Source organism: Pelecanus crispus, chromosome 8 (assembly GCF_030463565.1).
Source record: "Pelecanus crispus isolate bPelCri1 chromosome 8, bPelCri1.pri, whole genome shotgun sequence".
NCBI classification, from domain to species: Eukaryota; Metazoa; Chordata; class Aves; order Pelecaniformes; family Pelecanidae; genus Pelecanus; species Pelecanus crispus.
Window position 1 is genome coordinate 18855687 of NC_134650.1, and position 13533 is coordinate 18869219.

General features: G+C 39.9%; 1 protein-coding gene across 1 annotated transcript; it reads right to left on the reverse strand.

Moving 5' to 3' along the window:
- Window positions 1-403: 403 nt before the first annotated feature.
- On the reverse strand, window positions 404-4559 carry KCNMB1 (potassium calcium-activated channel subfamily M regulatory beta subunit 1). The gene is made up of 3 exons (XM_009478510.2): window positions 4423-4559; window positions 2726-2921; window positions 404-673 (listed from the first exon to the last, which is right to left on the reverse strand). The coding sequence occupies exons 1-3, from the start codon at window positions 4557-4559 to the stop codon at window positions 404-406; spliced, it is 603 nt and encodes a 200-aa protein (XP_009476785.1).
- Between the last annotated feature and the right edge of the window lie 8974 nt (window positions 4560-13533).

Genomic DNA, 13533 nt, shown 5'->3' on the forward strand with positions numbered 1-13533 from the left:
TATATAAAGGGTGTGTCTGCCCGTAATGATGTATACGGATTTGGTGCCAACTGGTCTCAACTAGACAGAAAATCAGGACCCAGTCTGAAATGTGGAACAAGAGTTTGGTTAATAAACTTGAATTGTAGCTCTGTAAAGCAACTGTATGCAGAAAACTCAAGGTAACAATAGATAGTAACTCAGTCTGTGCTTTTATGAGATATTTGCAGGCATTCCTGGGAATCAGTTTTATATTTTGTCCTCATGTAATGAATTCCCATGCATAGTGGGTGCCATTCAGTTTTCTGGAATGCCTGCCCTTGGGTTGACACACGGTATATCAAAAGTCACAAAATGCAGATGAAGACAGGCAGAACAAAGGCACTTTAATATCTCAGAACAATCTATGCTAGATATTTATTTTCTACTGCCAAGCAGAAAGAACGGAAACATACTGACTAATTTTTACCAGAACAATAATTAGGCATCCACCAGTAAACATGAGTGTAGGCCAAAGGAAAGCAAAGAGGAGGCCTTTCGGGGGATAAAGTCTGCTTAAAATAACACTGGTCTTTGTTCCTCCTGGGTCGTAGTAGCATGGGAAAGTCTGGTATTTTTTGAAATTGCTTGCAATTGTTTCTATTTGTGCTTTAACATCTTTAGAGTTCTCCGACTTGCCTGGGATGTACGAGCACTGGAACAAGAAATCAAGGCAATTCATTATAATGGATACTCCAATGCAGGGTTTGTAGCTAAGTCAGATTTAGTAAAACAAACACGCTAGTACTGACAAAATCTTCTGTGGTTTGGCTAGCATCCCTGGAGATTGTCTCGGTTTCCTTATGTCCATAACCCATTTGCCATGCTTCCCTGTTTCTGTCAGTGTTTCTATGCCCCCAGTCTGCAGATTTACAGGTTGGAATAACATTGTTGGAAATCAGTAATGCATATGTGTTTGGAATAAAACTGCAGTCTTTGGGACTGTCACTGTAAAAATAAAGTGCCAAGCCCGGATTCCTAACAGAGCTTCTAGGCACCACCACAGCAGAAATGTGTTAGTTGTGCAGAAGTTCACAACTGGCTTGTCAGTGTGCAGGAAAATGAAGTTGCTTCACTGCGCACTTCTGGTTGTAACTCGCAGACAAATAAGAGGAAAGCATGGCCGTTGGAGGCTTCCTACTTGTCCTCGTAACACAGAAATATTTTGACCTGTAGTAATAACACAGTTACTTAGTCTTCAGTGGAAATACTATTAGACTTTGAAGCACTCTTTTTTTTTTTTTTTTTTTTTTTTTTGTTGTTGTTGTTGTTCATAACAGTTTCTTTTCTGCAATATTATTTTGCATACATAATAATGCTTTGGTGTCTTAAGCTGTAAACTGGCCAAGGCAGAAAGGGAATGGTTCCTGACCAGAAGGCTTGTACTTAGTAATGCAAATGGTAGGAAATCAGCAAATCACTGCCTCTTGCAGTGAACAAGACTCTTGTTTCAATCTACAGTGGATAATTTCTGCTTTGCCACTTCCTTGTATGTAGCTTTCCCTGAGGTGGTCACTATAAAGATATGCACTAGCTAGCAAAATTCTGTTCATCTTAAGTGGTTTATGCTGTCAGATTTGCACTGTGTGAAACTAATCTGTATAATTTCTTTAAGAAGAGGAGCACTTGTAGTCCGAGCGTGTTTGTTTTGGATTCTGAAAGTGCTTCAGTTCTGGGCATCCAAGACCTGAATTTCAATTTATGTCCCCTTAGAGAGTGTTGAGCTGGAATAAGGCCTCTGAAATACTTGTGGTTTTGGAACTGAACTGGACCTGACCTTCCTTGGGACAGTGTACCTGTAGAAGCGCTTCTGGTTGTGAAGGGAGCAAGCCTAAAAATGTTGAGCTCTTTGATGATTCCCAGGCCGAAACACTGGCAGAAACAAAAGGGTAGCACCCTACTTTTCCCCTTCCCTAATCTTTCCCACACCTCTAAAGCCAAATTAACACTGTGCATCTGCGCTTCTGTCCCACCCATGGTCTGCAGTCATCCTCTGGGGAAAAGATGCCTAAAACGACTGGCCAAGGGACCCCTACTGCAATACCCAGCATCTCGGTGTTACACAGGTGCTTCCTACAGTGCCACTGCCTTCTCCATGAGTCCAGATTTCTGCTGCCATGTTGGCCAGAAACAGTTGCAGACCAAAACAAAGACAAATGAGTTTTCTGAGTTATTATCTTCCAAAATTACTGATTTGTTTCTCCTTTCTAAAACATGCATTATGTTCCCAACAGTACCCTCATTTCCCCTTTCTCTGCTTTCTTTATTCCCTGCTTCATATCACACACCTAAAATGGAAGTAAAATTGGGATTTGTGCTCTTACTTAGGACAGTTTTTAACTTCAGGTCTCTCCTGTGATAATTCAACAAGCAACTGAGCAAACCATGGCTAATAAAGTATTTCTTACCACCAGTCTTCAACTCAGAGACATATATTTTTAAATGTTCATAAATGTTAAATATTCATGTTAGGCTGGTGTAATTGCTTAACAAGCATTAACTTAATATTTGATGTAATGTTTAAAACAAAATCCAAAACTCCGTAATTTCCAGAATATTTTAAAAATGCCTTGGTCTAAGCACAGACAGTAACATGTAAAAGATGAACAATTCTTACTCTGCTGCTTGGTTTAAAAACAATCAGCCCTTCTCCTCAAAGGTGTTAGATAGCAACAGAGAGCGATTATTCAATCTGTGTTGCAAGTACCTTAGGATTTCTGTCCAGTGTATCTTCAGTGTGATACAGCATAACCTCTTGTCCTGAGGCTGTCACATTAACCCACACCTGTAGGCAGGGATAAGGAAAGACATCCTCATCCTCTAAGCCTTTGCTGTTTGGGCAGAGGACTTTGTCCTTGATGTTGGCTTTGAGTAGCTTGCACACAGTTTCTGTTGTCCAAACACTACAAAAACAAAACAAAAGGCATTGCTTTTAAATGCATTAGCATGCTGGAGATGCATCTGTGTGTGCCAGCTGTGAGTATGGTATGGGTCAAGTTCATGGCTGCTTGATCCTGGTGTGGTCCACTTTGCCCACCCTGAATCAATGGCTGTGCCTGGCGAAGGGCTGCCATAGGAAAATAGTGCAAGAAAGCATTTTGTTGGTGGTGCTTGCTACTCATTCTGTGGTTTGAAGTTAGATTCTGACCCCATCTGTAATCAGCTTCAAGTGTTATTCAAGAAAGAAAAATTGCTATGGATTTTAATGTTTGGTAGTAAATATTTGGAAGTGCAGTACAGTGGTAAAGCTTATTATTTGAAATCTGGCTGAGCATAGTGGAGCTTTTGATCTCTCAGAAATATTTTGGTGAATTTCATTCAATAATTCTCAGAACTCAGATCAGTTCCCATGTTTCTCCTCCACCCTCCTTTTCTTTACTACATGGATCTTTTGCATTAATAAGTAGCAGGATTTTGGCTGGCAAAAGTTCATTATTTGCTGTTAATTATCTCTCTCTCTAAAGTAACTCTTTTTATGAACTGATACTACAGTAAGCTTTTGCTTACACAGTACAGTTTGGTGGCAAAAAAGAACTGGAGTGAGACTATTTCTTTACTTAAACTAATCTTTCTGCATGCAAGTATATTTTGTAATGTAATCACGAGGCTGGAAAATACATAAAATAAATGTGAATTACTCTGTTTTAAGGATAATGTTTTTCAAACACTTTTGAGCTTAAAGGTGCTCTTAGCAAGAAGAATGAGGTGAATGTACTTCGCTTTCTCCATCAAAATCTTCAAGCACTGAAAACTGAGCTTTAGTCTCTGTCTTGTTACTTTGGTTTTTTGCAAATTGGTTTTGTGTGTGGAGGTGGAACTTGCAAAATGAAATAAAAATGTGGGTAATAGCAACTTCTTCAGCATTCATGGTATTCTGCAACATTTGCTGTGGCAGACTGGGCTGTTGAAGGCGCTAGTTTCTCGTGATGGTTGATTTTGGAGGTAAGATACAGATTCTTTGCTGAACAATTTTACTATGACTTCTGTTGCTCAAGTTTTTATAGCTTTATTAAAAACAACACACCCTCCTGCACATGGAAAGACAGCTTTTTTTTTTAATTTATGCAAGACTTGGCTTTCCACTATCAAGCTTTGATAAGCGTGGTTGTCTTTTATTCTACATGTTTTCATAGTAAATGTTTTGGTTTAGTCTGTTCCTATTCTAGCCCTGAAGATAATCATTCCCTCTTTCTTGTGCTTACCTGTAAATGCCTCATGACTTCTTGGCTCACTTTTTTCTTTCTCTTTTCTTCTGTCTTAAATTCCTATGAACTGTTCATGAACATACTGTTTATTTATTGTACAGTGTACAAACATATATTTTGGCACTGTTTTAATAATTGTATTTGATGCTGACAGGAAAAAGAAATAGCTTTGTATTCCTAAACAAGTGACTGTTATTACCTTTTAGTGTAGAATGGCACAATGGTAATCCCAATAAAAAAGTACATCATCATGGAGCATGTGACCATTCCCAGTCCCAGGCACAGGGCTCTTGTCTCCCCTCGCTTCTGTGCAGTCACCAACTTCTTTCCCAGCATGATTTACAGTTGTGAAATCTAAACAGTCTTTCTGGTATAAAATAAAATACAGAGAGGAGAGGGAAAACATGACTAGGATTGGCTACAGGTATTGCAGTTGTGTAACAGGTTTCTGAAATATAATGTATCCCATGGAGAAACAGTCCCATTTTTACAAAAACTAGAATGTTTAAAAAAAAAAAGTGACTGTGTTTTTTCTTATCAGTAGACTCCTTTCTTACTTTCTGATATTTACCATATAGTACTCTGTGTGTGTAGGTTCGGACGTGGGGTAGGAAAACATGATTACTTTTGGGAAGAGTTCAGTTAACAGCCCAATTGTCCCTAGCCTTAATTCAGTGTATTTTATGTTGTTTCTTCTCTGAAGTAAGACATACTGTGTTGTGTATTGGTAAAGGCTGCATGAAGGGAAAATCCTCCTATGATAGAATCCTTTTTACATTATGCCTTTCCTTCTGGATTAGTCTGAAATGTTGTTGTCTTATTTCAAAAGAGCTGAAATAATTTAAAATTTAACATTTGAGATGCCCAGTTCTGACTTCTGCATGTTTGTTGTTTGGTCTTGCCCATTTGGAGATGCCCAAGACTTGATGTCTGACCAAAGTGTGGCCAGCAGGAGCAGGGAGGTGATTGTCCCCCTGTACTTGGCACTGGTGAGGCCACACCTGGAATACTGTGTCCAGTTTTGGGCCCCTCAATACAAGAAAGACACTGAGGTGCTGCAGCATGTCCAGAGAAGGGCAACAAAGATGGTGAAGGATCTGGATCACAAGTCTTATGAAGAGCGGCTGAGGGAACTGGGGTTGTTTAGCCTGGAGAAGAGGCAGCTGAGGGGAGACCTTATCGCTCTCTACAACGACCTGAAAGGAGGTTGTAGCAAGGTGGGTGTTGGGCTCTTCTCCCAAGTAGTTAGCGATCGGATGAGAGGAAATGGGCTCAAGCTGTGCCGGGGAGGTTTAGATTGGATATTAGGAAAAATTTCTTCACGGAAAAGGTTGTCAAGCATTGGAACAGGCTGCCCAGAGAGGTGGTGGAGTCACCATCCCTGGAAGCATTCAAAAAATGGGTAGACGTGGCACTTTGGGAGATGGTTTAGTGGGCATGGTGGTGTTGGGTTGATGATTGGACTGTTGATCTTAGACGTCCTTTCCAACCTTAACGATTCCTAGTTTTTACTTTCATTAAAAAATAATCCAGCCACCAAGCCAGGAAACACAAAATTGCTACTCTACCCTTAATTGGTTTAGTGGTGGACTTGGTAATGTTAGGTTAATGGTTGGAGTGGATGATCTTAAAGGTCTCTTCCAACCTAAACAGTTCTATGATTCTGTGATTTTCTAGACAGAAGTAGTATCATGCCACCAAACACAATTGAACAGGATTAGAAAACACAGCAGTTAAAAATGCTGTTGTTTCACCACAAGCACCGGGTCAGGACTGCTGCTGGCACTGGCAGAGGAGTGTAAACCATCAAGCGCTGGTGTTGGTGTAACACCAGGGGAACTCTTAGGCAGAGCTGTCTGAACCTGAGCTTGAGAGTGACTGGTATTTTCCCCTCATTCCCTTGCCAAATAGCATTTTAAATTATCTTGCTAATGCTTTGATAAAGAGAATCTGAAAATAATTGCTGTGAATCCATATGCCATTAAATCAGTATGACTGATGTATAGGATTAATAATGAGCCATAACAGTCACTAAGAGTTCAACCCATCACCGGTATCTGTTGCACTGACAGCTGTAACTGAAGGTTTGTAGGGTTTTGTTTTTTCATGAAAACACAGTGCAAGCCATAGTTACGGCAAATGACGAGGCTGGCAAGATTTGTGTGGATTTTTTTGAGAGAAGGGGGGAAAGCAGAGCAGAAGGAGAAAGGGAAAACATGTTATACACATGCCAAAACACGTTTCAGTCCTGTTCTCATGTGCAGGACAACGATGCACGCTTCATGCATTAGCTGGTGCATTTGTAGGATTTCGGCTTCAGGTGTGTGCAACTACTTAGTGTGTATCCTTACTGGCTGGCCTTGAAGACAGTGTGGTCCCTGCCTAAATCCACCTGAGTTCAGTTAAGCAATGGAGCAAATACCAAGACTTAAGTTTAGATACACTATAAGACAAGCAGAAGCCAAAGTTAGCAAATAGGCTCTTCAGGTTAACCATGAGTAGGTGCTCTCCAGCTGTCCCAGGCTGGCAGAGCTGTGTTACTGGGGGTGGGGTACAACATTGAGTTTGGTGAAAGAAGAGATAAAGACGCCATCAGCTCTTGAAAGAATGTGAATATAATCTGAATGTTGCTTTCTTTCCTATTAGTTCTGTTTTTCACTGGTAAAAGTGCCTTACTTTGACTGTTTAATGATCAAAGGAAAAAAGTATTTGAACATTGAAATGCTACTGGTTTTGGACTACTGTAACACCTGAATGTTAGTATTATTGACAATAAAAATATAGAAGTCGATGGACAGTAAAATAGCTTTGGTCAGTTAGCATAACTCGGGGCTAGATACAGATTTTAAGTATATATTTTGAAGTTGCTAGTACATGATATCAACATGAAAGGCTGTTCTGAGGTGTCCCTAGGAACAAAAGGATTTGTTATTGGAATACTGAATTTTGTCCAGTTCCATCTTTAATTCCACTTTAAATAAAATATCCACTGTGGACTTTGCATACAGCATTTTGAGGGGAATTGTTTTTCTGATGATTAGGTACAACACACTGGCATTGTAAGAAGCATCTTAAGTTGGAAACTTCCATAAGATGAACCTTACCTGCTTACTGGCATTTGAGTTTAATACGGAATGTATTAAATAAGGCTGTATTGCGTTTTTCTTGGTCTATGGGGCTATAAATAGAACATCTGGCACCAAGCACTGTCAGTGTGCTCGTGCCATGCCTGTACACTTGTGTATAACCGTGCACAGAGGCACGTGCACCTGACAAGAAAACTTGGGTAAATGTCGGTAGTGACTAGCTCCTTGGAAACTTCTGTAGTTTATTTTAGTTCTGTGAGGGAAAAGTGGAAATAGCATTTTCAAAAACCAAAGAATTCAAAAATATTTAAAATGTTGGAACACTGTATAACACTGTCCTGGTTTCAGCCGGGATAGAGTTAATTTTCTTCCTAGCAGCAGGCATAGTGCTGTGTTTTGGATTTAGTAGGAGAAGAATGTTGATAACACGCTGATGTTTTTAGTTGTTGCTAGGTACTGCTTATGCTAGTCAAGGACTTTTCAGCTTCCCATGCTCTGCCAGGTGCACAAGAAGCTGGGAGGGGGCACAGCCAGAATAGTTGATCCAAACTGACCAAAGGGCTATTCCATACCATATGGTGTCATGCTCAGTATAGAAACTGGGGGGGGTTGGCTGGGGAGCAGCGATCGCTGCTCGGGGACTGTCTGGGTATCGGTCGGCAGGTGGTGAGCAATTGCATTGTGCATCACTTGCTTTGTATATTATTGTTGTTGTCATTATTATATTGTTATTATCATCATTACTATCTTACTTTATTTCAATTATTAAACTGTTCTTATCTCAACCCAGGAGTGTTTCTCACTCTTACTCCTCCAATTATCTCTCCCATCCCATCAGGGTAGGGGGAGTGAGCGAGCGGCTGCATGGTGCTTGGTTGCTGGCTGGGGCTAAACCACAACAAACACAGCACCTTAAGACCAATTGATATTAAACTGGCTCTCTTTTACCTATGGTGCAGCTTGGTCAGAGGGGAAAATGGAATAAAGGAACATCATCACTGCTGGAGCATGAGCCCTGAGACCATTTGGTACCTGAGTAGCAGCTTCTTACAACACAGTAGGAAGCTAATGATAAACAAGTGAAAACCTGCATTGTTAGCAAGAAGTTCTTACATACAGTAACAGTGATTAATCCTTAATTAGTTCTGTGGGAAAATGAAAAAGTGAAAGATTGGTACTGCCACCATGACCTGTGGAAAACTTCTAGTGGCCTAGTGCTGTTAGTCTCTTGAGTTTTAGATGAACCATAATGTTTACATAGCTGTTCCAGTTACACTGAGAAATACTGGGGTAATAAAACCCCTTCTTACATGGAAAACAAGAACTGTGGGACTATTAACCAAAGAATTAATAAGAAATGTGATTGCCCCATCAGTCTGGTTGAATGTCAGCCACATACGCAGCAGAAGTACCAGTAAGTTCATCCTTCCTAATCATCTTAAATTGCCAGACTACGTATTTAAGACACATAAGGAATTTCTTTGTGTAAATTGGAAATTTTCACAATGGTCAAGAGGTTTTCCCAGCATTATGTGCAGTGTTGTTCCCCATCCTGACACAAGCCAGGCTGCCTGATCCCAGTTCTCTGTGTGGGCTGCTGGGTGGTCCTGTTTGCCTGTGCTTCCCCAGTTCAGATGTCTGCTCTGCCCCAAAGAGAATAAGGACATATGAATTATGCAGAGAATGTTAACAAGGAAGATTGGCCTAAAAATATCTCACTGAGTGCTTCTATAAACATAAAAAATAACCAGCTAGGTCTTCACGCAGTGTAAATCAGAGATGCTCATGTCACTGTTGTGCTGCTGCACTAGATTAGCTGTAAATGTGGTCCCTAAAACTGAAATACATACTTCCTGCTGCATTTTTTTAAGCTTTAAAATTTAGAAGACCAGAAAAATCTGTAACACTATTTCAGGCATGTGCAGAATAATTTAAGAGGAAACTCAGGTCAGTGAAGGAAACACCATGTGCATCTCTCTTTTTCCTTGAATCTATCAATATTCTTATGTTCTTGTGCTGGAAATCCAGCTTTTTCCAGCTCTCAAGATAAAGGAATGCTGCATGCACGTACAAAACCATATTTATTTGGAATTTCTCCATTGTTTAAAGGGTTAATTTTTTTTCAGATTAAAAATTCTTCTCTGCTGTCTCCTAGCTGTGTCAATGTATATTAGGAGGAATGTTGAAAGGGCTAATTAAGTGTTTCCTCTCACAAAATCATTAAATCTTTGAAAAATGAAGCACTGCAGACGGCTTGATTGGCCCAGGAAGTCTCTGAGCATATTTGAATTGGAAGATGTTGAAGTGTGTAATGTGGGTTTTAGTCGGCCTTCAAGAGCAAATGTAAATGTATCTTTTGCACTGAAGATTGTGGGGTGCCTCTGTACTTATTAGGGAAATATAAGCTCCAAATCTTTTCATAATGTTCCTTCTCCCTAATCTTCTTCAGTCTAGTTAAATTATACAGTACAATAGTTATGCAATTTCAATGTATAATCACTGCATTGACAGCTGCTGGTGATAATCCAAGGGATGCCATCTGCTTAGGTTTGGAATGGAGTCCCCTGTTCTGATTAGTGGACATGTCTGATACTCGGTGGGAAGTCTCTGCCTCCTCCTCCCGCATCTCTCGGAGTTTCCAGTGCTGTGACCTCCGTGAGATCGGACTGGACTCTCTCTCGAGCTATTCCAGGCTGCTCTTGGGTATGGCATTTTCAGTAGCACTGATGAATTAATCTCACTCGCTTGCCAAAGAAAGCGTGCTAAACCCTCTCTCAAATTTAAGTTGGGAATAAATATTAACAGTGAGCTAGTCATTTTTTGAGCTGGTTTATCCTACACCATGTGGTGAATTTTCAGTGAGCATTTATGTATTGCTTTCAGATGAGCATCAAGTGCTAATACTACATCACACCAAGAAGAGTGATGCAAGTCATCCACATCTCTAAAGCAATGAGGAGTTTTTAAACAAGCCTGGACCCTTTGGTCTCTACTGCCTCTGCATACAAAACAGCCATTTGCTTTCTCCTATCAAGTGCCAACTTAACAGTCACCTTGTTTTATTCTTAAAACACCTTGTGTGGACAATACAAAAATTGCTGGGTGTGTAAGAGGAGTGTAGTAGTCATTACCAGTTACTGGCTAGTTACTTTGTGTGGGAACCAGAAAGCAATCGTAAGTTTTAGATCTATAAATACAAGCTTTGTACTGGTTATGCTACTGTGGCAGAGCTGCACAGTTTATATATTTACTACTGTCTCTAAGTAGAATTAGTTTGATCACTCGCATTTGCCTATCTGTTTCGATGAGTATTTTAACCCTGCTTAGATTCTTCCTTCTTTCTGTTTCAATCCTGCCCTCACCCTTTTCTCATCTACTGCCCCACCTCTTACACCTCGGACAACAGGCTTGAAGTCAAACCTACATTTGCATTGGCACTTGCTTCCCCTCTCCCTGCCCTCCATTTCCTACTCGAGCATTTATATGCATTTCTTGCTGGTAACAGGTCTGCCTTTGCCACGGGTGCTGGGGCCAGGGAACACCAGTTTTGTTCATTGTAAATTGATAAGAACCCATTTCTTAAGAAGCATTCTGTGCATCTGGGACCACAAATACTGTGTGTGTTACAGAATAGGGTGATGCTGAACCTCGTTGGAAATGTGCACAGAAAAGAAGACTCTGCCATGTACTCATGCAGCTGTCTTGGAAACCTGAAGCAACAATATTTTGACCATGTAACATGATACAACTACATTTATTTCATGAAATATGCTGTATCATTTTGTTTTATTAATGAACTGTTTACCTGATGTGACAGTAGAGTGAATTAAAGAAGTTAGCTTTTCTGTTTAAAAACGTATGCGGTTGTTTTGAGAGTAATTCTGTTAGCTTTTAAACCTGGTGGTTCTTTAAAAAAAGAAAAGGAAAAAAAAAGAAAAAAGTTACTTGCTCAGTTCAGCAGTTCTGAAGTTTTTTCTAGAGTGCTTCTTTTGGAATCTGTGCAGTACAAGGCTGCACAGAATGAATCAATTTAAAAGTAGATTTCAGGGAAGCCTGAAAGAGTTGAAGTGCCTGGTTCCTCTGTAACTTAATTAGAGGTATACAAGCACAGCCCCTCCAGGAATGCTGAACACCCAAAGCCATGGAACTCCTCGGAGTAAATGTGTATTTACCATTAAAATGAATAAAAGCTATGATCTTATATGGGCTGCAGACTCCTAAGATTCTGCTGTTTGTGAAAATATTACTGTTACCTTTGCTAATAATTATGGAGAATTATCAGATTGATTCCAGTTACAAAAGAGAGAACAACCTAACTTTTTGGCAGCATGTAGGCTACCTGGGCTGTCCTCCATAGTGCTGCAGATTTATAAAGATTGTTGCTTCCAAAAACACTGTACTTTTCAAAACCCAAAGCTATTGCATGCTCCCAAAGAAAAACAGTTGCTTAGAAATATACTTACTGGTTTTGATGAAATGTTTCTTTCTCTGATGAAAAAAATTCTGTTACCTGACAGACTTGGGATAATAGTGGAACTTGGAGCTGAAAGGGATTATTCCTTTTTTCTTTTTTTTTTTTTTTTTTTTTTCATTTCCTGTACTTCTCTGGGTTTGCTTTGCTGTGGCTGAACTCCTAACTTAGTTCCCCTATTACGAATCTTTCTGTAACCATAAATGGTAAGGTATGAAAGAGCACTGTCCTTTTTGAGATTAATTGCTGAAAACCAGGAAGCCACAATACTAAGACCAACTACAGCTGAAGAGACTGAGTTTTCTCATAGCCTAGGGATCCTTTACCATGTATCCTGGTGGATTTGTTTTAAGCTATAGTCCTACTCTTTTTGTACAGCTTTTCAGTTTAGAAATCTGATAGGTCTTTTGGGTAAGATTTAAGGAATCGACTGTATCAATGACCACTGGTACTGATTCGTAATTCTTAATACCTAAGTTATTAACAGCTGTGTGTGAATGCTTTGTTGCCACTAGTTTTGGTCAGTTTAGATGCAAAAGATGCCAAAATTTTGACTGTACATCAGAACCCTATAGACAAGAACAAAACATCCGTCATGCCATAGATAATGAGTGTTCAGCATGTTGTTCTAGCCAAAAAGCCAAGCCTGCTTCTGGGACATATAAACAGATGGCTCCTAGCACAGAGCTTCAGAAAAGAGCTAAAATATGTTTTTGGAGAGGGAGACTGAAGGAACTGAAATGAGTTAATCCAGTAAAAGCATTAAGAGTGTTCTGAGCATTGTAAACAAGGGTAGGATCACCCCTAACCTGCTTTAGGTATCTAATAATTAGCTGTTTCAGCTTAAGTTGGCCTTCTGGGCTTGCTTTTGGTAAAAGATTTGAAGTTAGCATATTCAGAGAGTTCATGCTGTCTGAAGATAACAGAGGAATCTCCCCCCAAAGGACCTTTTGTATTATTATTGATGCAGAAGAGAGCACACAAAGCTAACTTGGATTTAGATAACTGTCTGTTAGACACTTAAAGCTAAGTAAGATGAAGCCTGCTACTATCATCTAGATCACGAAGATTTATTATCATAGTCATTTTTTAATATTTGAGAAGCAATGTAGCTGAATTTAAAGAATGACATTTGAAGATTGGAAAAAGAGCCTTATGAACAAAACTTATTCCCAGATAAAACGTGATCTGGTTGGGTGGAGTTTTCTATAATTTTTTGATACTTAGGAAAAAAGACTGGGTATTTCAAAGATGCAGGCTCTGGCTCAAGCAGAAATCATGCTTTTAATGAGGAATTTATAAAAAGTGATTTTTGGGCTGTGTGTTTCAGGAGTCAAGGTGGAAAACAAGGTAACCCCTGCTGACTGAAATTCATGAATCTCCATATCTGGCTGTCTGTTCTGCCTGCCCTCCTTAACTCCAATGGCGAATACACATGGATCAATTTTTAACTGCTGCACTAAGGAGTTCAGCTGCAAAATTAACACAAAACTTGTGGATACCACAGGCAAAACAGATTACATTTTTAAAGTGCCTCAGTGTACTGAAGGAGGTGGTGGTAGAGTGCTTCGGCTCAGTTTGAGGTGCACTAGTGATTTATTTGAATAGACAGAAGCTATGCTTCACGTCTGGAGCTACACGTTACCTTTTGCTTGTTTCTTTTCCTCTCAAGTACACTGCAGATGTGCAAGTCCAGGTGGCCACTGGCTCTTGGAGAGCTAACCCAGTAAAATAACTTGGGTGTGCTAAAGGG

Coding starts and splice junctions, on each gene's coding strand:
- KCNMB1 (XM_009478510.2), bottom strand. CDS start 4,559: ATGCTGGGAAAGAAGTTGGTGACTGCACAGAAGCGAGGGGAGACAAGA. Junction 2,922..4,422: donor GTGCCATTCTACACTAAAAG/GTAATAACAGTC, acceptor TTGTTTTTGTAG/TGTTTGGACAACAGAAACTG. Junction 674..2,725: donor CACTGGACAGAAATCCTAAG/GTACTTGCAACA, acceptor TTCTTGTTCCAG/TGCTCGTACATCCCAGGCAA.